The 26,564-nt window shown below is 42.2% G+C and overlaps 2 protein-coding genes across 4 annotated transcripts; one reads left to right on the forward strand and one right to left on the reverse strand.

The window, feature by feature from the left end:
- Positions 1 to 285: 285 nt before the first annotated feature.
- Positions 286 to 8,983, reverse strand: LOC121552198 (integrator complex subunit 9). 2 transcript variants are annotated; one of them, XM_041864927.2, is made up of 16 exons: positions 8,612 to 8,983; positions 8,143 to 8,270; positions 7,624 to 7,684; positions 7,466 to 7,528; positions 7,183 to 7,322; positions 6,764 to 6,850; positions 4,806 to 4,926; positions 4,458 to 4,704; positions 3,969 to 4,149; positions 3,661 to 3,721; positions 3,298 to 3,469; positions 2,900 to 3,024; positions 2,517 to 2,684; positions 2,205 to 2,309; positions 1,925 to 2,062; positions 286 to 807 (listed from the first exon to the last, which is right to left on the reverse strand). In XM_041864927.2, the coding sequence occupies exons 1-16, from the start codon at positions 8,618 to 8,620 to the stop codon at positions 631 to 633; spliced, it is 1,983 nt and encodes a 660-aa protein (XP_041720861.1). In that variant the 5' UTR covers positions 8,621 to 8,983; the 3' UTR covers positions 286 to 630. The 2 variants fall into 2 exon arrangements, with proteins under 2 accessions (XP_041720861.1, XP_041720862.1); XM_041864928.2 differs by having other exon boundaries at positions 2,211 to 2,309; positions 8,612 to 8,980.
- A 1,245-nt stretch (positions 8,984 to 10,228) lies between these two features.
- LOC121552234 (platelet-activating factor acetylhydrolase) lies at positions 10,229 to 24,799 on the forward strand. 2 transcript variants are annotated; one of them, XM_041864988.2, is made up of 11 exons: positions 10,230 to 10,413; positions 10,597 to 10,730; positions 11,465 to 11,615; positions 11,791 to 11,884; positions 12,441 to 12,509; positions 13,009 to 13,186; positions 13,421 to 13,534; positions 15,266 to 15,357; positions 17,670 to 17,849; positions 23,137 to 23,285; positions 23,674 to 24,799. In XM_041864988.2, exons 2-11 carry the CDS (start codon positions 10,629 to 10,631, stop codon positions 23,763 to 23,765), a joined length of 1,221 nt encoding a protein of 406 aa, XP_041720922.1. In that variant the 5' UTR covers positions 10,230 to 10,413; positions 10,597 to 10,628; the 3' UTR covers positions 23,766 to 24,799. The 2 variants fall into 2 exon arrangements, with proteins under 2 accessions (XP_041720923.1, XP_041720922.1); XM_041864989.2 differs by lacking the exon at positions 17,670 to 17,849 and having other exon boundaries at positions 10,229 to 10,413.
- The last annotated feature ends 1,765 nt before the right edge of the window (positions 24,800 to 26,564 follow it).

The raw sequence follows: 26,564 nt of genomic DNA on the forward strand, positions 1-26,564 counted from the left end.
GTTCTTCTTCAAGATGTTCACTTACCGGTATCCAGTTTAATTAGATACGGGGAAAGTAATGTGATGGGTAGCATGCGGTTGTCTGTCTAATTTGTCAAGTCTGTAGTCGTGTCATCCATCCAACAGGGCCCTACTTCCTGACAATCAATACGTCAACATTTCCACCTGCTGCATACATACATTTGTTTTATCTAATGCTCATGTAGTACACTGTATATTTAAGATATTGTACATTAAAAGGATATAACATTTATTTGATCTATTTAAATATTTCACAACACATGGTCAGTGTCCTGGAAATTCCTTTTTCTTTAATGTCGTTTATTACAAGACAATTTTATAAAAGCACTACCCTCTTACATTCAAGACAAACAAAAATGACATCACCAGCTCAACAGATGAGGAGACAAGCCAAGAAAGCCATTTCCAGCTATTGGGATAGAAAAAGTGCATGTTTGAGATTGACTACATTGCAGTTGGTGACTAAACGGACTGATCTAACAATCATAATAAGTAGCCATTCAGAATGCCAGATTTGTAGAACAGTCAGTCTGCAGTTGCCAACTGCAATGTAACAATCAAACACGCACATTGAGGAAAAGCGGTGGAATTTAGGTCAGGGGATAAAGGTTAGAGTTTCATGAGGAAGCGCAGCACCAGGTCCCTGAGAGCGGTGCGGAGTGGCTCGTTGTCGTCACACACAATGTGTGTCCCGTCCTCCTCCAGCTGGATCAGAGTGTCCTCGGCCTGCAGGTGCAGAATGTGGCCGTCTGCCGTCTCCTCTACCTTGACCTCCGTGATACCGTGCTGGGAGGGAAGAGAATGTGTCCAAAAACACAGCTGAGCCTTAATTTGTGCATATATGAAGAGACCGAATTATAAGGCAGAAGCTCTCCTAAGCCAATTGGAAGCTTGGAAGGAGAGCAATCACCATACTGTTTACATGAACCCCGTCTCTTCAGATAGGGGAAAGGCATACACATATGTATTCAGTGTTCAACACTTTGAAGGTATCCCTCTCAACCAATGACTATATACACTACCAGTCAAAAGTTTGGACACACCTACTCATTCAAGGGTTTTTCTTTATTTTTATTATTTTTTACATTGTAGAATAATAGTGAAGACGTAAACTATGAAATAACACATATGGAATCATATAGTAACCAAAAAAGTGTTAAACAAATCAAAATATATTTTATATTTGAGATTCTTCAAATAGCCACTCTTTGCCTTGATGACAGCTTTGCACACTCTTGGCATTCTCTCAACCAGCTTCACCTGGAATACTTTTTCAACAGTCTTGAAGGAGTTCCCACATGTGTTATTTCATAGTTTTGATGTCTTCACTATTATTCTACAATGTAGAAAATTGTACAAATAAAGAACAACCCTTGAACAAGTAGGTGTCCAAACTTTTGACTGGTACTGCATATGAATGGACACAGCCATTGATCATGTGACATCATTTATTCCTATGTGAAGACTCAATAGCGCATTGAAGCCAAATGAAGTCGGTTAAGATGGCGTCTCATGGAGACATAACATGCGCAGTTTGAGCTATTCCATGAAGTGACGTTGCAGGCTAGCTCAGTGCTGCCCCCTCATTGAGTAACTCAAGTTGAAGGCTGACCAGGGTACTGCAGGCTGCCATCAGCAACTAAATTATCCTTAACTTCTGTATGCGATTTTAAAATAATCAGTTAAAAGACATACATCTGGTGTATTAGAAGCAACTATTGGTACCATGATTGTCTTTGAAAAATGTGTTTATTTACACAAAGATTGACCACGAAAATTGCCATTTTCCCATTCACTATAATGGGGGACCCTGTTGTCTGCAACCAATGCCTGCAGTACCGTGGTCGGCCTTGAGCCTCCATGGTTTCAATAAGAGGGGGCAGTCGTTCTCCCCTGTTCTCACCTTGTGTAGCATGGCTAAGAAGGCTTCCAGGGGTACAGCTCCACTAAGCAGTGGTTTGGGGGCCAGCACTTCTGGGGGCTCCTCTACTACACGCTTCCTCTTCTTACTGGGGGGCAGCGGAGGGGGCTTGGGAACTGGCTGGTAGCACACAGACAAGATAGTTAGTGGTGTATACATCACACCTTTGCTGCTGATACTAGTGAATTTTCCTTTCTGGGCAATTTATTTATTCAACACATACGTATTCACACACACACACACACACACAACCTACACTCACACTGACCTGCAGCGTATGCTTGTTATCCTTGGACTGCAGAACTGCGGACACAGTTGCTATAGAGATGCCAGGTTTGATCTCAGAGGGCACTAGGGATTTGGCCAGCTACAGAGGGACGACAGGTAGGGGTTTGGAGACTGTTAGGAAAAACCTCAACAACACCCTAATGTTCCATATAGTGCACACTCCTTTTGGCCAGAAGGGGTTTATATATTGCTAGCCTCGATTTCCAGGCTTCCTCAAAACAGCAGAGTGATGAACGAGACTTAGGAGTATGGAAATGCCAGACAAGAGTGTTGCAACAGGCCCTACCTCTGGCAGCAGCTGGATGCGTTCGTAGCGGCGTCTGAAGGGCAGACCCAGCACAGAGCAGCGGCGATAGGGCATGGGAGGGGGCTGCAGCTCCAGCATCAAGTCTGAGCGGTGGGACTGGGCTGGCGGTGGCTGGGTGTACTGCTCTGGACACACCACATGGAGAGGCTGGGAGGGGAGGTTATGTGCAAAAAGGGAGAAGAATAATGTGTCCAAGGTGAAAACAGGAAAGATATGACAAAATGAAGGGGAGAGAGAAGTGCATTATAAATGTATAATTATGGTTGATTTGAACAAACTCAGTATCTCTTCACTTTCATGTTGAACTCAACATAGATTCATACACTTAAAAAAAGGTTCCACATATTGAGTGAATTGAGTACCTGGACCTCCTTGAGCAGCTTGGAGACCTGGTGGAAGTTGAGGCGAGTGTCAATGGGGCAGTACACACACTTCATGGCTAGGGGCTGGTACGGGGCTAACGCATCCAGGTAGGAGAAGTCTGGTTCTATGGGAGTAAGATAGAACCATTTCAACAGTTAATTTATTAGACCACATATTTTAGGCACAGACTAATGAAAGGCACCTTGGGACCATGGGATCTGGCGTTCTGTTTTATATAGCCGTTCTGTTTTATATAGCCTACTAATGATATTTTTTATGGACCACAAAGTTTTAGGGACAGGTCAAGTCTCTTGCGACAGACTAGCTAGCTAGCGCAGGATTAGGGACAGGGTACCATGGCTGGCAACTTGCCATGTTCTGGTACAGTTGTGCTCACCAGTGAAGATTATAGTGTTGAGGCTGGATTTGCCCCACAGTTCCATGAAGTGCACCACGTCCCCGAAGCGAAGAGACGGGTGTCCGGTGAACACCACACACGGTTGCCGGAACTCACTGCTGAAGTCGCCATGGATACTGGGGTAGTGCTTCAACTTGTTCGTCTGAATCAGCTGAAACATACATAGACAAGTGTCAGAGATAGGACAACATACAGCTATAGCTAAATTATAAAGAAAACTGTCTTAACCAAAATTATTATAGATTGAGTAAGTCAAAGATACAAATTAAATGTATGGTGCAATGTAATTTCATAAAGCAGCAACTCTCTTTAAAACAAATCAATTTAAAGACAGAGCCTTACCTCAGCGTGAGGGAAAGGTGGTTCTGGAAGGTAGACCTTGGACTGCTTATTGTGACAAAGCCTGTTGGACGTGTAGGGAGAGGGGAAAAGACTCATCTCCAGGGGCAGGTTTGCTACCAACAGTCATTTTTTATTTAAACCAGGTTAACCTTTTTTTACAGGTTTGTCTTATTGAGATTTTTAAAAAATCTATTTTACAAGAGAGACATGTTCGAGATGGCAAAGTAAAATCTACAGACAGCTCAAAAAGCACTGGTCATAGAAAGAATGTGCTAGAAGAATTGTAATTCTATGGCTCTGGAACTCACCACTCTGCGAAGATCTGTGAGAACTCCAGAGAGCTGTTGGCGACAGGCGAGATGAAGTAGAAGGGGGTGGAGCCTAGATTGGCGTTCTCTATGAATTGGTAGAGGCACTCCAGGAGATCATAGATCACCCCTGAGGAATAGCATGGTACCAGCACGTTGCCCCCAGCACGGATCGTCATGGCTACAAGCACAACAGACAGTTTGGTCCGACACAACATCATAGGTCAACCTGTAGTTAGCTTTCTGTGTACCTGTCTAAAGACATTACATTTAGTTACACCTCAAACCTGTTTCTACACATTTTTGGTCTCCACTTCTAACTTACATGTAAATACAAATTTGAATGTACTGTGTTTTTATGGGTACTATACAAGATTCCAAAGATTAGGTAATTGTACTGTTGATGGAACAATGGACATTGATGAAAGCCAATGGCCATAGGAGTTGGCAAGACAGCACAAACAGATCTGGGAACAGGACACCACATACCTAGGTTACTGCAGAAGTCCCCTAGCATGCCATCTGGGTTGGCGGTTGGCATCTGTGTGAGGCCCGTCAGAATCAGAACGTCACTGTTCTTTAGGGAGCTCTGATCCATGGGCTGTGGATGTGTGGTGAGGAGGGAGGAGCCAGAGACATACGAAACCTTCTCATAATGTGATTGGATAATCCAGTTAGAGCTACCCAATGAGTAACCAGAGCTCAGGGGTGTGACCTGCACGGCGCCAAACAGCTCCTGGAGAGAGAAATTATAAAAGTTAGCTTAAGTTATTAGGTGAATTAGTGTGTGTGTTTGCGTGTGTGTTTGAATTATAGTGCACAAGACGGATCTCTTACCACTTTCTGCGAGTAGCCCACGAGTTGCACCTTGCTGAGAGCAGAGTTGACATCCTGCATACTGTAGCATCTCTTCCAAGTCGACACTTCTACAGCATCCTTAAGCGGGCCGGGGAGCAGCCTAAACAGACATTCATGTCTCTATATCAGGGGTCTTTAATATTTTCTTGCCCAGGGACCCCCATCATGTTAGAAAATAAGGACAAATAATCAACATTTAAAAATGAATAGATTTGGTAGATCGTTTTTCATTATTTTGACCTCCCCACATTATAATTAGAAGAAATGTAAACTCTAACATACCTTTCTAGCTAACAGGCTAACTCCAAACTAGAGAAGTACATTTCCTGAAGAAAATTTTAGCTTGCTAGCTTTTTAAAAAGTATTTATGATATTGAAATAAGTTACAGTAGTGGTAGTGACTGCTTAAGTAATGGTAGGGACTGGTTATAGTTGGAAAAGTAGTTAGATGGAAAAATGGATTGATTGATTGGCTGATTGATTGGATAGGATAGCCTGAACATGTGAAAGTTGGTTTGGTGTCTAGCTTGAACGGTTAAAAATGTAAGGGCTAAACTCATCAAATGAGAGTGTGTAATTTATTTTAGAATGCATAGTTTTGAATTATAATGACTCAACCGAAGCCGGGCGGGCGAGCGTGTTGTCCGCTTTGACACCTCGCCCAATTAGAACGTGTCTCTATTTTTGTGTTTTATCGCAGCCGCTGTAGTCACACAAAACAAAAAGGTAATTATTCACATCTTTCGACCTCATTTGAATTGGAAGAGGTAGCTAAGGGTTGAGGCTTTACCATACATGCTAAATTAGACCAATTCATCCACTTATGGAACCACAACATCGCTATCAGCAAAGATTTACATTTACATTTTTGTAATTTAGCAGACGCTCTTATCCAGAGCGACTTATAGTTAGTGAGTGCATATATATATTTTTTTCATACTGGCCCCCCCGTGGGAATCGAACCCACAACCCTGGCGTTGCAAGCGCCATGCTCTACCAACTGAGCTACACGGGATGATTACTGATATGGCCTATCCTGCTAGCAGACAGTCACTGCTCTGTCTGTCCCATCCTTTCCACCTGCCTCGCTCTGCCCGCTTCTGGTGAGTTTTTCACTTTACTGTTGAGTTATTTTATCCTAATTTATGTGAATTTATACTGTTATAGTTGATCAAAGTTTATACGAATTTGAAGTTAGGATAGCCTGAATGTTTTAAAGTTGGTCTTGTAGCTTAATTGGCTAAGGAGTAGGAGCATTTTGAATAGCTACCACTGTATTTCTATAATTCTCAATCCAACCCATGTTAATTTATGCATATTTTAAATGGTTATAGTTTAAAAAGTATAAATAGTATCAAAAAGCCTTTGACAAGCAATCTAAGTAGAGTCAGTCTGAACATCTCAACATTGATTTGGTGTTGCTAGCTTAAATGGTGTAGGAGATGCTCGCCCCAAATTTCAAAATGTTCCCCATGGAAGTCTATGGCCCTTTTATTGCTATTGAAATGCATTGGGAGCTCATTTAAATATGGTTGTAGTACAAAAAGTATAAACGGCATCAAAACGTTTTTCTCAAACAATCTAAGCTGAGGCAATCTGCACATTTGAAAGTTGGTTTAATGTTTATAGCTTAAAATCGTTTAAGCGCTAGAGCGAATAGAATAATAATAATAATAATAAATAGTAATAAGAGTGTGTAAGAACTCTAGAGTTGTGCTTTGCCTTCAGCAAGCACACCTAACTAGGGCTGTGAAGATTATGTAATTTTGGGTAATCATGATTACTTGTCAGACCCCTGATTGAATACCCCTGCTCTATATGATGCTTTCTCATGAAAATAGTGTGCTCTCAGTTTATGAATTACATGTATATCATAAATTGACATATCCTAAACTAATACATGGAGGGCATTGGTCAGGACTGTCACCAAGCCATACCTTTGTATTTCCTTATACTTCCAGCAGGTGGCAGACTGGGCCTTGGGAACTCTCTCCATGAAGTTTACCAGCTCCTCCATCAGAAGTCTGAGGGCAGATGGGTAGAATCAGCTGGTGATATCCAAGATCCCCTTGCCATTTTTTCTGGAATGTTACCATTCTAATGATTCTAGAATGTGATTCTTGAAAGTGAAGTGCTAGAATCACATTCTAGAATCATTACATTTTTCTGCAATGTTGCCAACAAGTCTTTACATTCCTTGTGTTGCCAATCCTAGTGATTCTAGAATGTGACTCTAGAATGTGAATTGCCATTTTTCTGAAATTGTTGCCAATTCTGCTGATTCTAGAATGTGATTCTAGAATGTGATTCTAGATTGTGACAGATGATTCTAGTCACGGCAGTCACCCTCCCTAACCTGCCGATCTGCAGCGTTGGCTCTGTGGCGTACACGGTCCCAGTGAAGCCTGTGTGCTCGGTGATGTAAGGCAGGGCCATCATACAATGGTAGTTGGAGATTAGAATGACGTCTATGGTGGACAGGTCCAGCAGCTCTTTCTGAGTGAGGAAGATGGACAAGTACGCGATAAGCAAGACAACCACATTAACATGGGATGATGTTACCCACAGTGACTTCTGAAGTGCCCAGGTTAATTTCATGTACAGGTTGAAGGTTTGAATTATATCCAGGTTTACATTACCTCAGGGAGACAGAACTCTGGCTGTGAGTCTACAAAGACGCGACCTGCACACTCTTTCAGCTCCTGGAGGTAGACATGTGTGGGGGAATGGTCAACTCAAATTATGAATAAATCCATATTAGATTAAATAGACATGAAACAGAAATGTGACCGCATACCTTCTCAAGGTTTATCGTGCCATCTTTAGACACCCATCCAGGGAGCTTGGAAAGCCTTGGGCTGGAAAAGAGAGAGGGTACTCTATCATCATGGCATGGCACTTGTTGTGGCAAATATCTCTATTCATGGTAAATGTCTTTGCAATGTTAACCTAAGGAATTTTTTGGGAAGGTATAGCCTCAATGCTAGCCTCGTCGAGAACCAGGCTTCCGTTCACGGGAGGCGTGACAATGACGTGGTTTTGGAGGTATGCAACGCGAGACTACCCCAATGCTTACTGCTTTGTGGCCGATGTACAGCAGCACTGTTGTGAACCACAGGAGGCTGCTGAGAGGAGTACGGATCATAATAATGTCCGGAACGGCGCAAATGGAATGGCATCAAAACAAATGGTTTGATGTTTGATGTCTGTATTTGATACCATTCCACTCATTCCTCTCCAGCCATTAGCGCGAGCCTATCCTCCCGAATTAAGGTGCCACCAACCTCCTGTGTTGTGAACATCACTTTAGTCTCACCTGTGCACCAGAGGCAGTGGTAGAAACTGCAGGACAGAGGTAGTGTCCAGCCCACAGTCCAACATGATGGTGGTGGATTTGAATTTGAGGACATTGCATGGCAGGGTGGGGTGACCTGACAGACAGTACTGAAAGGAAGAGATCCTACATTTACATTTTAGTCACTGTTATCTCTCAACAGGCATGATAGCTAAGAAGTTAGCTAGAACAACAACAATAGCAACTTACATAGCAAATGCAACAGAAAAACGGTCTTGTCAATAATTGGTTGCTGGCTTGTTATTGTTCAAAAACGTGCAAATGTAGTGTGATAACTGTAGCAAGCTAACGTTAACATGCTAGTAATTGCAAACAAAAAGAGCTACCGGTAATTGGCTAGCCTAGCCAAGTAGCCATATCAACTACATGAGCATACCAAAGAATAGCGTATCAGTCAATGGTAAATTCTCCTCATGTTGGATCAACTCACCAATTTCATCTTTATCGATTTTAATGTAGACAAATCCAGTCTATCTTCAGCATTGTGGACAAGTCTTACTTTTGGACTACTGCTTTGTTAAAAACATAAATTGTTGCATTTACCACCCCCTACAGTCGTGGAGTACCAAGTGTCCTTGCATGAAAGAGTGTATCATTGCCTGTACACTATTGGGAGATACGCCAAAGTGGAAGAGTAAGAGAGATGCCCAACTCGGCGGAAAATCTGTCTCCCTCCAGCAGGACGCGTTTTTTCGCCCACAAAGCAATACGTTTTGGTAGAGAGTTCAATGAGAGTGTCGAATTAGGTCAACAACAAAAAATCAATGGCTTATTTTCTACGTGAGGTTTATTTTATCGAATATAAGTTTTGTAATGCCTAAGTTGTTACGAGTGTACTGATATATTAGGACACGTGACATCCTGGCAAATTTGAGAAAAAAAGAGTTGTCTCGAGATGGCTATGCATATTCATGTCATGAGGCTAGTAGCGTAGCATCTCTCTCCATTGAATACAGGCGGTTGACATCAACAACCCTCATTCAATATTCTATATATTGTTTTACAATAATGAGATGTATCCACCAATCCAAACAAAGAATAGGCGGAAGTTAGACAGCCCGCCGAGCCGCTTTGTGGACAACGGACTCCCATTGTTAGGGGAGAGACATGTATCTTGTCAGTATATCCATAATCTTTGGATTCACGCAAAATGTTATTAGCTAACGTTACATTAATTCCATGATGGAACGCAAATAATCTAACAGATTGTCTACCTTTACACACACACACATATTACTACACAGAAGCCATGCAGAGAGAGACGCACGAGCCAGTGCCCTGCTGCTGTCAGTCTGTAGATAGCAAATGCTAACACTAAACTAACCAGCTAGCTACGTCAGTTGGTGGACCACAATCACAGATAGAACAATGAAACAGATATTTCACTGGATGTATAAATGTGAAGCATCCGCTTGGCGTTTCCACTCACTACCAAATATGGTAGGGAGAGGAAGCCCGATGGCGGGCAGTTGGAGAAGATGGATTTTGGCCGACATTCTGGAAATTCTCTCATCGATGAAACATTTGATCTCAATACAGTTTTCTGTTCCCAAACTAAAATCTGTTATGAAAAGAATGGAGTAAGATTTGTAGACTTTGCAAAAGTTTTAAAAAATCGCGTTGTTTAGAAGGTGAATTGAGTTATTGCGCACTTCACAGAGTAGGCGTTCCCTAACGGACATATGCAGATGTTTGCTAGAACACGCCAATAGGATCTCGCTAGCTCGTGCTAGCCGACATGGGGCGGCGCACAATTGGCCCAGCGTCGTCCAAGGTAGGGGAGGGTTTGGCCGGCAGGGATGGCGTTTGCAATGCCAGGGTTGTGGGTTCGATTCCCATGGGGGGCCAGTATGAAAAAAATAATGTATGCACTCACTAACTGTAAGTCGCTCTGGATAAGAGCGTCTGCTAAATGACTAAAATGTAAAATGTAATGTAAATGTGCTTGGCTCTGCCCACCTTCTTGCTTGTTCTGCCCACTATGACTAATTTGTTTACATTGGAAACGACAGGCAGTGGTCTATCTTGGTTTACTTATCAAATCTTTGACTTAATTGTCCGAAATGGTCCGGACTTGTCCCCAACTCGTGCAAAATGTGTGTCCACAGACAGTGATTGCACACAGGAAGCCAGTCACGAGACATCCTTTTTTTTTTTTTCACAGAGTAAACATAGCTAGCTTTCAACTGATGATAATGTTGACCTAGAACCCCACGAGAAACTGCTGAATCGGTAGCTATATCTAACTAACTTTATTAGTTACTTACCAACCTAGCTACTGAGGTCGATGTTTGCTAATGGTGGACTCATATAGCTTCGATGCAACCAATAGTTTTTACATTGTGCTAACTCTCTTGGTTGCATCGAAGATAGCTGACTCAGTGACATTCTGAATGTGTTTACTTCCTTTGACAGATCTAAGGTGCAAGTTGAGTCTCTTCGCAGCAATGGGAAATTCAAACTCCTGTTGTAACAATCTGGGGATCCCCCCAGCAAAAGGGCCCAATGCCGTGGGATGTTCAGATTTCATGATGGATCACACTGTAGAGGTAAACAGTGTTGTTGTTGTCATCTTAAATACGAAACTAACTGGTAACAACTATTGAAACTGTCAGACTGGTCTCATAGACTAGACGTAACATAGTAAACGTAAATCTGGGAGACTGAAATTAGTATGACATGTTACCTTTGGTATGGTTACATAAGATAGGTTACTTAAGGCAAAAATGTATAACGCAAAGATTGATTTTTCTAATCTCATCATGGACAACTTTAGCATTTTAGTTAATTAGCAACTGTGCAACTACATAGCTACTAATTTTAAGCTAATTTGAAACTACTTAGCATGTAACGCTTACCCTCCCCCTAACCTTAACTCTTTTTGCTAACCCTTCCCCTAACATTAACCCTTTTAGCTAACCTTAACCCTTTAACCTTACTCCTAACCTTAACGCCTAGAGCTAGCAAACGTTAGCCACCTAGCTAACGTGAGCTGCAACAAATTGGAATTCGTAACATATCATAGGTTTTGTACATTCATAACTTATTGTACATTTTGGTATTTCCTAACATTATATGAATTGTAATTCATAACATATTGTACAAATTGCAAATTCGTAATATATCATACGAAATGGATTATGAAAATCCACAAATTAATACATAGTATATGAAACATAACATATCATACCAAATGATTGATCATACTAAATGGAGTGTCTCGGATTCACCTATAGAATAAGAGGAAATGCTCTGAGACCATGCTGAAACTGTCTGTCACTAGGGCACCTTCTTTCGGCTATACTATCCATGTGTAGCATACGAGGATGCTGAAAAACCAGACTGGATCCCAAGCAGAGAATATTTCAATGGGCTTGCAGACTTCATGAAAATCAACAGAGGCCTGAGTGAAAAGATTTTTGATTACCTCTTTGGTAAATATGTTTATTCTATGATATACATTAACATTTAGTTTCTTTTAGCTATAGTGATCCTGGAACTCAGGTAGGCTAGATGTACCATGTTTTATGCAGTGTACAGTATATGTTATTCAATTACTCACAAACTGTATGAGTTGTTATAACATGTTGTTTCTGTTTTTTTGTAAAGGATCTTTTAAGATACCTGCTGCCATGAATGCCCCGTATAAACAGAATGGGAAGTGTCCAGTTGTTGTGTTCTCTCATGGACTTGGTGCTTTCAGGTACAAACAGAAGTGATCATTTATTGTTCACATTACATGTACAGTGCCTTCAGAAAGTATTCAGACCCCTTGACTTTTTCCACATTTTATTATGTTACAGCCTGAATTTAAAATGGATTAAATTGAGATTTTGTGTCACTGGTCTACATTTACATTTTAGTCATTTAGCAGACGCTCTTATCCGAGAGTGACTTACAGTTAGTGAGTGCATACATTATTTATTTTTTCATACTGGCCCCCCGTGGGAATCGAACCCACAACCCTGGCGTTGCAAATGCTCTACCAACCACTCGGGAGGTTACTACACACAATACTCCATAATGTCAAAGTGGACTTATGTTTTTTGACACTTTTACAAATTAATTAAAAATGAAAGCAGAAAAATGTTGAGTCAATAAGTATTCAACTCCTTTGTTACCGATTTGTCCAGTTTAATCCCACCGTGTAACACAACAAAATGTGGAAAAAGGGGTGTGAATACTTCCTAAAGGCACTGTACATTCTCCACATGATCTGATATGGACATTATTTTATGCCTTACGTCTTTTCCCCCCAGAACTTTATATTCAGCCATATGCGCAGAACTGGCCTCACAGGGCTTCATAGTGGCAGCAGTGGAACACAGGTACTCCACATGCTCTCTACACACTCTCTCTCCCATTCTCTACACACAGTCTCTGTCCACTTCATTCATGAAAAGAGACTTTGAAAAGCGCTCCCTAATCCAGTGGACAGAGGAAGGGATGTTCCAGTCGACATTACATTTACTTAAGCTAACAATGACAAAGGACTCTCCATAAATACACAGACAGTCTCCCCCACATAGGCAGCAGGCGTGAGCGGCCTGCCTGTTTATCTCAGGGAGGGTGGGAGTGGGAAGGGTGTGCAGACAATGGTACGAACTAGGTTATCACATTTCTATCAGTATGGACTGCTGGGACTATATGGATAACAGAATGGCTGTTCTATGGCCTAACCCCGCCTGTCCTGTCATGGGGTTAAGCTTTCTGCTGTGGACTTTGGTGTAATTGTGCGCGTCTGTCAGCATTTTACAACAACCAAAATAATAGAATGTCAGTATTTGTGCCGCTGAAAGATATTTCTTATTTGTTGTTTTACTCTAGGGATGAATCTGCCGCTGCCACATTCTTCTACCATGGAAAGACTGAAGAGCCTGAGGAGAAAGAAGAGGCGTCGGTGACTAAACCCAACCCTGAGGCCCCAGAGAACCTGGTAGAGGAATGGATGTACTACAGATCTCTGAAACCAGGCGAGAGTGAATTCCCCCTCAGGAATAAACAGGTACACATAGTAATATACAGAATTGAATATGTCACATACAATGTAATGTGTAGATTTCTTTATCTGCTTGTTTGATCCATTCCTCAGGACCCTACATTTGAGTAATACATTTGACATGAATGTAATACCACTACTGCCATAACATTGTGGAATATTGTATTTCTCCACATTTGCATTGCCTTCTGTTAGGAAGACAATTTCAATTTTCTACATGTAATTTAACTGTCTTTCTAGGTGAAACAGAGAGCCGATGAATGCATAAAGGCTTTGGATACACTGATCCAAATCAACTCAGGAAAGAAGATGGAGAACGTGCTTGGGACAGAGTTTGACTGGATGACTTTGGCGGTGACTTTTTATGTCTGAAATGGAACAATCAGCAGCTCTTTAACACTTTTGTGTTCTCTGCTGTTGCAAATGGCTGAATACACTGCATTTAGACAATGCTCAACCTATTCACAACACACCAATTTAAACCCTTTATACAGTGAGGGAAAAAAGTATTTGATCCCCTGCTGATTTTGTACGTTTGCCCACTGACAAAGAAATGATCAGTCTATAAGTTTAATGGTAGGTTTATTTGAACAGTGAGAGACAGAATAACAACAAAAAAATCCATAAAAACGCATGTCAAAAATGTTATAAATTGATTTGCATTTTAATGAGGGAAATAAGTATTTAACCCCCTCAATCAGAAAGATTTCTGGCTCCCAGGTGTCTTTTATATAGGTAACGAGCTGAGATTAGGAGCACACTCTTAAAGGGAGTGCTCCAAATCTCAGCTTGTGGAGTTGCAATGATCATGAGAACGGTGAGGAATCAGCCCAGAACTACGCGGGAGGATCTTGTCAATGATCTCAAGGGAGCTGGGACCATAGTCACCAAGAAAACAATTGGTAACACACTACGCTGTGAAGGACTGAAATCCTGCAGCGCCCAGAAGGTCCCCCTGCTCAAGAAAGCACATATACAGGCCCGTCTGAAGTTTGCCAATGAACATCTGAATGATTCAGAGGAGAACTGGGTGAAAGTGTTGTGGTCAGATGAGACCAAAATCGAGCTCTTTGCCATCAACTCAACTCGCCGTGTTTGGAGGAGGAGGAATGCTGCCTATGAACACCATCCCCACCGTCAAACATGGAGGTGGAAATATGATGCTTTGGAGGGTGTTTTTCTGCTAAGGGGACAGGACAACTTCACCGCATCAAAGGGACGATGGACGGGGCCATGTACCGTCAAATCTTTGGTGAGAACCTCCTTCCCTCAGCCAGGGCATGGAAAATGGGTCGTGGATGGGTATTCCAGCATGACAATGACCCAAAACACACAGTCAAGGCAACAAAGCCTAGCCAGTCTCCAGACCTTAATCCCATAGAAAATCTGTGGAGGGAGCTGAAGGTTCGAGTTGCCAAACGTCAGCCTCGAAACCTTAATGACTTGGAGAAGATCTGCAAAGAGGAGTAGGACAAAATCCCTCCTGAGATCTGTGCAAACCTGGTGGCCAACTACAAGAAACGTCTGACCTCTGTGATTGCCAACAAGGGTTTTGCCACCAAGTACTAAGTCATGTTTTGCAGAGGGGTCAAATACTTATTTCCCTCATTAAAATGCAAATCAATTTATAAAAAAAGTTTTTCTGGATTTTTGTTGTTGTTATTCTGTCTCTCACTGTTCAAATAAACCTACCATTACAATTATAGACTGATCATGTCTTTGTCAGTGGGCAAACGTACAAAATCAGCAGGGGATCAAATACTTTTTTCCCTCACTTTAACCCCTTTTTTGTAGAGGAAACAAAATAACCAAGGCCACCTGTTTTTCATCAGTTAAATGACAGATTTTAAAGGGATATTCTTCCACCTGACAGTTTTTGATAACTGTTTTTACATATTCCTCCACATTGGATAATAAAACAGGCCCTAAGAGTTGTGCGTGAACAATTGATTAGTATTCAGTTAACTTGTGTATGAACCTGTAGTACGATTACTTGTCTTCTGTTTGAATCATACCCTGGCATTTCAAATCATATCCTATGATGCTGGTAATGAATGACATCACCCTGTATCTCCTCTTTCCCAGAACTCTATGGACTTGTGCCGGATAGCAGTGATGGGCCATTCTTTCGGTGGAGCAACAGTGATCGAAGCCCTCTGCAAAGAGGTCAACTTCAAGTAAGAGCTATCCCTCTCAATTTAGTCACATTTAAACAGTCGTTTCAGTTTTCAAATGTAGATTACATTTCTCTCTCGACAAAAGTTTAATCAAAAGTAATTAAATGGCACATTAAGATGTGGTTTCGATGGTTGGTTGGAACGTGGTGCTTGAACACCAGAGTTGTGAGTTTGATTCCCCATGGTCCCATATTGTATACTGAAAATATAGTGTACAGTGTCACTTTGGATAATAATGTATACTAAATCAGTGTTTCTCAACCCTCAATGTGATGTTGCAGACCAGTCCTTTAGATGTTTGGCTTACACCAATAAGTCAGTTTTTCAAGTGCTAGAGAGGACCCACAAGTCCCTAGCTCTCTTGCTAAGTTACCATATTATATCAATAATAATGCTATTCTACACATTTTGTCATGAGGCTGAGAGTAAATGGTGCAGTTTTTAAGGCCCAGTGCAGTACAAAACAAAGATTTCCCTGTGTTTTATTAAAAATTCCACACTATGAGGTTGGAATAATACTGTGAAATTGTGAAATGATGATAATGCCCTTTTAGTGTCAGAGCTGTTTGGTGGGATGGAGTTTTGGCCTGCTGACAATAATGACCAATAAGAAAGAAAGAGTTCCAACCCTTTCTTCCAATAACAGCTAGTTTTCAGTTTCCCCCTCCCCACTCACAGTCGTTGTTAAATTCTTGCTTGAGAAATTAGTCTTTGCTAAGAAGCAATTTTAGTTTCTTTTTTTACCATTTAATTGAAAACAATCACAGTAAGGTACTTAATTGTTACCCAGAAATGATTTGATGTTGAGATAAAAACAGCTGCATTGGACCTTTAACATAACTTGTCAAGAGGTTTGGATCTCTTGGCTACCCCTCAAACTCACAATAATATTAGTTGTACAATGAACAAAAATATAAACACAACATGCAACAATTTCAAAGATTTTACTGAGTTACAGTTCATATAAGGAAATCAGTCAATTGAAAAAATTTAATTAGGCTCTAATATATGGATTTCACATGACTGGGAATACAGAAATGCATCTGTTGGTCACAGATACCTTAAAAAAAAAAAGTAGGGTGTGGATCATAAATTCAGTCAGTATCTGGTGTGACCACCATTTGCCTCATGCAGTGCGACACATCTCCTTCGCATAGAGTTGATCAGGCTGTTGATTGTGGCCTGTGGAATGTTGTCCCACTCCTTTTCAATGGCTGTGCGAATTTGCTGGATATTGGCGGGAACTGGAACATGCTGTCGTACACGTCTGAAGAACTGGGACATTTTCAGCTTCCAGGAATTGTATAGATCCTTGCGACATGGGGCCGTGCATTATCATGCTGAAACATGAGGTGATGGCGACGGATAAATGGCACAACAGTCGGCCTCAATCTCGTCATGGTATCTCTGTGCATTCAAAATTGCCATCGATAAAATGCAATTGTGTTCATTGTCCGTAGCTTATGCCGGCCCATACATAACCCCACCGCCACTATGGGGCACTCTGTTCACAACGTTGACATCGGCAAACCTCTCGCCCACACGACACCATACACGCCGTCTGCCATCTGCCCGGTACAGATGAAACCGGGATTGATCAGTGAAGAGCACACTTCTCCAGGATGTCAGTGGCCATCGAAGGTGAGCATTTTCCCACAAAAGTTGGTTACGACGCCAAACTGCAATCAGGTGAAGACCCTAGTGAGGACGACAAGCATGCAGATGAGCTTCCCTAAGAAGGTTTATGACAGTTTGTGCAGAAATTCTTCGTTGTGCAAATCCACAGTTTCATCAGCTGTCCGGATGGCTGGTCTCAGACGATCCCGCAGGTAAAGAAGCCAGATGTGGAGGTCCTGGGCTGGTGTGGTTACACGTCCTCTGCGGTTCTCTAACATTAGGTTGGAGACGGCTTGTGGTAGAGAAATTAACATTCAATTCTCTGGCAACAGCTTTGGTGGACATTCCTATAGTCAGCATACCAATTGCACGCTCCCTCAACTTGTGGCATTGTGTTGTGTGACACAACAGCACGTTTTAGAGTGGCCTTTTGTCTCCAGCACAAGGTGCACCTGTGTAATGATCATGCTGTTTAATCAGCTTCTTGATATACCACGCCTGTCTGGTGGATGGATTATCTTGGCAAAGGAGAAATACTAACAGGGATGTAAACAAATTTGTGCGCAATCTGAGAGAAATAAGCTTTTTGTTCGTGTGGAATATTTCTGGGATCTTTTTATTTCTGCTCATGAATCCAACACTTTACATGTTGCGTTTATATTTTTGTTCAGTGTATATGCTGTTGATCTCCTCAGGTGTGGCATTGCCCTGGACTCGTGGATGCTCCCCCTGGATGAGGAGATCAACGTCAGGGTAAAGCAGCCCATCTTCTTCATCAACTCTGAGAAGTTCCAGTGGGCCGGGAACATCATGCCCATGAGGAAACTGGTACCACCTGACTCCACCTCCACGCAGAGGAAAATGGTCACCATTAAGTACGGAAAGAGTATACATTCATTGTGACTGAGATGACATGTGAAAGACGATAGATTCGATTAGTTTTCCACACCTATTTGGTTTAGTTGATCTGTGCACAAAAGACCAAACAAAACAAACACTTTCTCTGAATCCACTCTGGTCTGCTGTCGTTTATCTCGTGTCTGGCACTTACAAAACCACTTCCTGATTTGAAACCAGTCTATCAGTGCAAGAAAAACCTCAGAGTTGTGTGTTGTTCTCAAAGGAGGAACTTATTTTCACAGTCCAGTGTTACAATTCACAATCCAAAGAACACACATTTACCTCAATTTTTACAGTGCATTCGGAAAATATTCTGACCCCTTGACTTCAACATTTTGTTAATTTACAGCCTTATGCTAAAATTGATTAAATTGTTGTTTTTCCTCATCATGACAATGACAATGCAAAAACAGGTTTTTAGAAATTTGTGCTCATTTATTAAAAAATTTAAACTGAAATATGACATTTTACATAAGTATTCAGAGCCTTTACTCAGTACTTTGTCGAAGCACCTTTGGCAGCAATTACAGCCTTGAGTCTTCTTGGGTATTATGCTACATGCTTGGCACACCTGTATTTGGGGAGTTTCTCTCATTCTTCTCTGCAGATCCTCTCAAGCTCTGTCAGGTTGGATGGGGAGCGTTGCTGCACAGCTATTTTCAGGTCTCTCTAGAGATGTTCAATCGGGTTCAATTCCGGGCTCTGGCTGGGCCACTCAAGGACATTCAGTCAGTCACTTGTCCCGAAGCCACTACTGCATTGTCTTGGCTGTGTGCTTAGGATTGTTGTCCTGTTGGAAGGTGAACCTTCGCCCCAGTCTGAGGTCCTGAGAGTGCTAGAGCAGGTTTTCATCAAATATCTCTCTGTACTTTGCTCCGTTAATCTTTCCCTCGATCCTGACTGGTCTCCCAGTCCCTGCCGCTGAAAAACATCAAATCAAATTTTATTTGTCACATGCTCCGAATACAACAGGTCTAGACCTTACAGGGAAATGCTTAAAAGCCCTTAACCAACAATGCGGAAAGAATACCAAAATAAAATAATACAATATAAAATAATATGAAATAAAAGTAACAAATAATTAAAGAGCAGCAGTAAAAACAACAATAGCGAGGCTATATACAGGGGGTACCGGTACAGAGTCAGTGTGCAGGTGCACCGGTTAGTCGAGGTATTTGGGGTAATATGTACATGTAGGTAGAGTTATTAAAGTGACTATGCATAGATAATAAACAGAGTAGCAGCAGCGTAAAAGAGGGGTGGGGGCAATGCAAATAGTCTGGGTAGCCATTTGATTAGATGTTCAGGAGTCTTATGGCTTGGGGGTAGAAGCTGTTTAAAAGCCTCTTGGACCTAGACTTGGCGCTCCGGGACCGCTTGCCGTGCGGTAGCAGAGAGAACAGTCTATGACTAGGGTATCTGGAGTCTTTGACAATTTTTAGGGCCTTCCTCTGACACCACCTGGTATAGAGGTCCTGGATGGCAGGAAGCTTGGCCCCAGTGATGTACTGGGCCGTACGCACTACCCTCTGTAGTACCTTGCGGTCGGAGGCCGAGCAGTTGCCATACCAGGCAGTGATGCAACCAGTCAGGATGCTCTCGATGGTGCAGCTGTAGAACCTTTTGAGGATCTGAGGACCCATGCCAAATATTTTCAGTCTCCTTAGGGGGAATAGGTTTTGTTGTGCCCTCTTCACGACTGTCTTGGTGTGCTTGGACCATGTTAGTTTGTTGGTGATGTGGACTTGAAGCTCTCAACCTGTTCCTGCTCGGTCCTCTTATTTTTCCTGTAGTCCACAATCATCTCCTTTGTCTTGATCACGTTGAGGGAGAGGTTGTTGTTCTGGCACCACACAGCCAGGTCACTGACCTCCTCCCTATAGGCTGTCTCATCGTTGTCGGTGATCATGCCTACCACTGTTGTGTCATCGGCAAACTTAATGATGGTGTTGGAGTTGTGCCTGGCCATGCAGTCATGAGTGAACAGGGAGTACAGGAGGGGACTGAGCATGCACCCCTGAGGGGCACACGTGTTGAGGATCAGCGTGGCGGATGTGTTGTTACCTACCCTTACCACTTGGGGGTGGCCCATCAGGAAGTCCAGGATCCAGTTGCAGAGGGAGGTGTTTAGTCCCAGGGTCCTTAGCTTAGTGATGAGCTTTGAGGGCACTATGGTGTTGAACGCTGAGCTGTCGACAATGAATAGCATTCTCACATAGGTGTTCCTTTTGTCCAGGTGTGAAAGGGCAGTGTGGAGCGCAATAGAGATTGCATCATCTGTGGATCTGTTGGGCGATATGCAAATTGGAGTGTGTCTAGGGTTTCTGTGATAATGGTGTTGATGTGAGCCATGACCAGCCTTTCAAAGCACTTCATGGCTACAGACGAGAGTGCTATGGGTCGGTAGTCATTTAGGCAGGTTACCCTAGTGTTCTTGGGCACATGGACTATGGTGGTCTGCTTGAAACATGTTGGTATTACAGACTCAGACAGGGAGAGGTTGAAAATGTCAGTGAAGACACTTGCCAGTTGGTCAGCGCATGCTCAGAGTACACGTCCTGGTAATCCGTCTGGCCCTGCGGCCTTGTGAATGTTGACCTGTTTAAAGGTCTTACTCACATCGGCTACGGAGAGCGTGATCACACAGTCGTCCGGAACAGCTGATGCTCTCATGCATGTTTCAGTGTTACTTGCCTCGAAGCGAGAATAGAAGTAATTTAGCTCGTCTGGTAGGCTTGTGTCACTGGGCAGCTCTCGGCTGTGCTTCCCTTTGTAGTCTGTAATAGTTTGCAAGCCCTGCCACATCCGGCGAGCTTCGGAGCCGGTGTTGTACGATTCGATCTTAGTCCTGTATTGACGCTTTGCCTGTTTGATGGTTCGTCGGAGGGCATAGAGGGATTTCTTATAAGCTTCCGGGTTAGAGTCCCGCTCCTTGAAAGCGGCAGCTCTACCCTTTAGCTCAGTGCGGATGTTGCCTGTAATCCATGGCTTCTGGTTGGGGTATGTACGTACAGTCACTGTGGGGACGACATCATCGATGCACTGATGTGGTGTACTCCTCAATGCCATCGGAAGAATCCCGGAACATATTCCAGTCTGTGCTAGCAAAAAAGTTCTGTAGCTTAGCATCTGCTTCATCTGACCACTTTTTTATTGACCGAGACACTGGTGCTTCCTGCTTTAGTTTTTGCTTGTATGCAGGAATCATGAGGATAGAATTATGGTCAGATTTTCCAAATTTAGGGCGAGGGAGAGCTTTGTACGTGTCTCTGTGTGTGGAGTAAAGGTGGTCTAGAGTTTTTTTTCCCTCTGCTTGCACATTTAACATGCTGATAGAAATTAGTTCAAACGGATTTAAGTTTCCCTGCATTAAAGTCCCCGGCCACTAGGAGCGCCGCCTCTGGATTAGCGTTTTCCTGTTTGCTTATGGCCGTATACAGTTCATTGAGTGCGGTCTTAGTGCCAGCATCGGTTTGTGGTGGTAAATAGACAGTTACGAAAATATAGATAAACTCTCTTGGTAGGTAGTGTGGTCTACAGCTTATCATAAGATACTCTACCTCAGGCGAGCAAACAGCTGTTGTTTACAAATATACATAGACCGCCACCCTTTGTCTTACCAGAGGCTGCCGTTCTATCCTGCCGATACAGTGTATAACCCGCCATCTATATGTTATTTATGTCATCGTTCAGCCACAACTCGGTGAAACATAGGATATTACAGTTTTTAATGTCCCGTTGGTAGGATGTTCGTCCATTTTATTATCAAGCGATTGTAAGTTGGCCAGTAGTATCAATGGCAAAGGCAGATTTGCCATTTGTCGCCGGCTCCTTACCAAGCACCCCGATCTCCTTCCGCGATATCTCCTTTTCTTTCTACTCCGAATGACGGGGATGAGGGCCCTGTCGGGTGTCTGGAGCAAATTGTCCGACTCATAAAATAAAAATTATTCGTCCAGTTCAAGGTGAGTAATCGCTGTCCAGAAGCTCTTTTCGGTCATAAGAGACGGTAGCAGCAACATTGTGTACAAAAGAAGTTAAAAACAATGCGAAAAAACACACAAAAGAGCACGGTTGGTTAAGAGTCCATAAAACGGCAGCCATCCCCTCCGGTGCCATTACTGAGATAACCATAGCATGATGCTGCCACCACCATGCTTCACCGTAGGGATGGTGCCAGGTTTCCTCCAGACGTGACACTTGGCCAAAGAGTTCAATCTTGGTTTCACCAGACCAGAGAATCTTGTTTCTCATGGTCTGAGAGTCTTTAGGTGCCTTTTGGCAAACTCCAAGCGGGCTGTCATGTGCCTTTTACTGAGGAGTGGCTTTCGTCTGGCCCCTCTACCATAAAGGCCTGATTGGTGGAGTGCTGCAGAGATGGTTGTCCTTCTGGAAGTTTCTTCCATCTCCACAGAGGAACTCTGGAGCTCTGTCAGAGTGACCATCGGGTTCTTGGTCACCTCCCTGACCATGGCCCTTCTCCCCCGATTGCTCAGTTTGGCTGGGCGGCCAGCTCTAGGATGCGTCTTGGTGGTTCCAAACTTCTTCAATTTAAGAATGATGGAGGCCACTGTGTTCTTGGGTACCTTCAATGCTGCAGAAATGTTTTGGTACCCTTCCCCAGATCTCTGCCTCGACACAATCCTGTCTCCGAGCTCTATGGACAATTCCTTCGACGTCATGGCTTGGTTTCTGCTCTGACATGCACTGTCAACAGTGGGACCTTATATAGACAGGTGTGTGCCTTTCCAAATCATGTCCAATCATTTGAATTTACCACATGTGCACTCCAATCAAGTTGTAGAAACATCTCAAGGATTATCAATGGAAACAGGATGCACCTGAGCTCAATTTCGTGTCTCATAGCAAAGGGTCTGAATACTTTTGTAAATAAGGTATGTTTTTTATTTTTAATAGATTACAAAAAACTTTGTCATTATGGGGAATTGTGTGTAGATTGATGAGGATATTTTTTTCTTTAATCAATTTTAGAAGAAAACTAACGTAACAAAATGTGGAAAAAGTCAATGCGTCAGAATACTTTCCGAATGCACTGTATGTGAGAAGCACATCATGACATTTGTGTTGTCCTTTTTGCTTCTGTGGCTGACCCTGGCTTTGGACTCCGCAGGGTCTGTGTGTGTGTGTGCGTGCATGTGTTTCTCAGGAAGTTGGGTTAATCGAAAATAAATATATTTCTGTGATGTGAAAATTATAATGGACACTCAAGTATTCTTCTTCTGTTCTCTTCTCCCCCCACAGGGGAACCGTTCACCAGAGCTTCCCAGACTTCACCTTCCTGACAGGCAACTGGATCGGGAAGATCCTGAAGCTGAAAGGAGAGATTGACCCTCAGGTCGCCATCGATCTCTGTACTAAAGCATCGCTAGCGTTCCTACAGCGACATCTAGGTAAGGATCTGTATGGTGTACATTTGATTTGTAAACAAGGGTTGCTTCAACAGTTGCCTGGAAACCCAATGTTGAATTGCATTCTACGTTGGGCAGAAATGAGCATTTGAATCAGGAAAGTTTCCTCTCACAACCTCTACAAGCTAGAATGTTTAATCAAATTGTATTTTAACGTACTTTACCGGTTGGTCCTTTCCTGATTCAAACGCTCATTTCTGCCCGACAATTCTATTTCGGGTTACCAGGCAACTTCAACAGGTGCATCAGACATGTTCAAATGTCATTCTGTGTGCGGGAGATTATTTCCTTCTGAATGTTTTTTCATTTGATAAAACAGAGGAAGCAAAGTAATTTCCTTGTGTCAATTGTGTTTGCCTTTGTTTTGCAGGTATGGATAAAGACTTCAATCAATGGGACCATCTAATAGAGGGCAAGGACGACAACCTCATTCCAGGCACCAATGTCACAGAAATACCTTAGTTCAGTTCCATCTAAACTTTGGACTTTACACAATACCACTAGCTGAACTCAAGGTGACAACATTTGCTGCACTGAGCCTTGAAATTGTTTCATCATGGACAAAATGTAAAATCAATTCAAAGCAATTTCTACTACAGGCAATCTTTACCAGTAACAAATTATGATTGCTTGGAGAGGGGGTATATCTCCAAGTATTGGGATAAACAGCTTTTTTAGTTTCATAGTATGTATATAGAGCAGCTAAGAACACAATTTGCTGTACTCATCAGTATCTTTGTACCTGAACCAAATTGTGGTTGCAGTGTGCTATGCGATTATACACCTGTATGGGATATTATACAAGAGTACGGTTTAGACATTTAGTTGATCAAGGAGTCTTTGTTAATATAGTTCAAAGATTTCATTTTATAACCCCCAGATGGTTCATGTGATTATGACTTTGGTTAAATATATTATTTAGCATGATTGCACAGAATACAGATTGAGATAATGTAGCGAAGATGCAACAAGAATCTAACAAATTGATGACACTTAGCTCACAAAGGATGAGATGTTTCTTGATTCCTTTGAACCAGAGCCATAAATATGTCATGTGCCTTACCCTACAGCAGCCTACCTTTCTCCTTCCTCCTGGGTTGTATTTGTTAGTCACCAAACGGAAAACTCACTAAAACAACCTGAACTTGTCCAATGAGAAACGCTCCTTTCCGTTTTCTGTTGGAAAACTAATGCAGTTTCCCAACTCCTCGAGTATCCCCAACAGCACACATTTTTGTTGTAGCCCCGGACAAACTGATTCAACTTAGAGGGCTTGATGATTAGTTGACAAGTTGAATCAGGTGTGCTTGTCTGGGCCTCAACAATGTGTGCTGTTTGGGGTACTGGAGTTGGGAAACACTGCCCTAATAAATACAACCCTGGAACACTCAAATGTAACAGCTTCTTTTCTAGCCTTCATTTCCATGTTTTTCATTTTTACACTACTGTAATCCAATGCGTCTAATTTGTATACAACTATAAATGGATACTGTGAACATTGAGTATTTGTGTCCTTTATCAATGACAATTATGTGGTGAGAAATATGATCATAAGGTCCTATGTGAAGATTTTGAACCATCACTTTCTAGTAACGTTCTGGAATGTCATAGCTGTAGCTTGCATTCTACACTAGATTGTGGAGGACATTGTAGATGTGGTGGTATGACAAGATCATAACAGCTGCTGTAAAGACTAAGAAAATGACTGGAAGGAAGTGCAAGATTATGTATTGTGTAAACAAAACAAAAACATTCTCAGTTCTCACTGCACATTTCAATTTTTTTTTTACAGGAACAAACATTGTGACTTTGTATAATTAAATTCAACAAAGGCTTTCACATTGAAAATGTCAGATTTTCTAACTTCAACAATAATGGAATATGTAAATATAGTGCTTTATTTTTGAAACACTGGCAAAATTACAAAAATGAAACATTACAAAAAGATTTTAAACATATCAATCTTGCATTGTTCCATAAATGCACAAGTCTGGTATAAAAGCCATGGATGAAAGAGTTCTGTTTAGAACTACTGATGAAACAAATATGTCAACAACCATCCTAAAATGGTGTCGTCTTATTTGACAGATTGTCCATAGCACCAAATCGTTTTGAAAAATTGACAAGCCCCGAGGCATTTCTGATCAGCAGACGAATGGCTAACTTGAGTCAAATGACGTGAACATGGGTGATTAAGTAACAACAAAAGGAAAAAGCAAAGCAAATGACTAAATAACCTGAAAGATAATGCTGGACACAGAATGGGGCGGCAGGTAGCTTAGTGGTTAAGAGCGTTGTGCCAGTAACTGAAAGGTCGCTGGTTCTAATCCCCGAGCCGACTAGGTGAAAAACCTGTCGATGTGCCCTTGAGCAAGGCACTTAATCCTAATAGCTCCTGTAAATCGCTCTGGATAAGAGCGTCTGCTAAATGACTAATTTATTTATTTATAATGCAAATGCCAATAAAATGCCATTGAACTGACAACAAATTGTCACTGAACAGAATAATTGATAAACATCCCAGAATATAACCTGGAATAGAACTTTCAGTGTATGCCTGCACAACACACTAGTCACTGGACTGGCTTCATCTTTGGCTACTGCTCCAGTGGTTCCTGGGTGGGCCGAGTCTCTGACACAAAGATGACGTCATCGGCGCATTTCTCCTCCACTCTCAGGGTGAGATGCGTCACCTGTGACATCACAACTTCTGTATGGGAGAAAGGTGAGGGCAGGGATGTGGTCAGGAAATCAGAGAAGATCAGGAAAAATAAGACATTTGTTTAAACGGAGAGGAAGAGGCGAAGCGAGAGGATTTACTTAGCCCAAAATCTGTCAGCGTGAGATAAGCACTGTTTTTGGATGGAGGTCTTACAGAGTGTCAAATTACGTGAGGCTTATTTGATCTAATAGACGTTTTGTAATGTTTACTGTTACTGTACTGATATAAGTGGATGCACGTGGCATTCCGGCAACTTTGAGAAAAACGGCTTAGTTGTGCCTCTTATTTACACGCATATCTACCCTCTCATTGGCTAGAATGGTCCCACCTTATCTCGCCTGCCTTCAATCCTTGAGGGCATGTACAGTGAGCTCCAAAGGTATTGGGACAGTGATATATATTCATTTTGGCTCTGTACTCCAGCACTTTGGATTTGAAATGAAACAATGACTACAAGGTTAAAGTGCAGACTGTCAGCTTAAATTTAAGGGTATTTACCTCCATATCGGGTGAACCGTTTAGTAATTATAGCACTTTTT

Source organism: Coregonus clupeaformis, unplaced genomic scaffold (assembly GCF_020615455.1).
Source record: "Coregonus clupeaformis isolate EN_2021a unplaced genomic scaffold, ASM2061545v1 scaf2574, whole genome shotgun sequence".
Taxonomy (NCBI): Eukaryota; Metazoa; Chordata; class Actinopteri; order Salmoniformes; family Salmonidae; genus Coregonus; species Coregonus clupeaformis.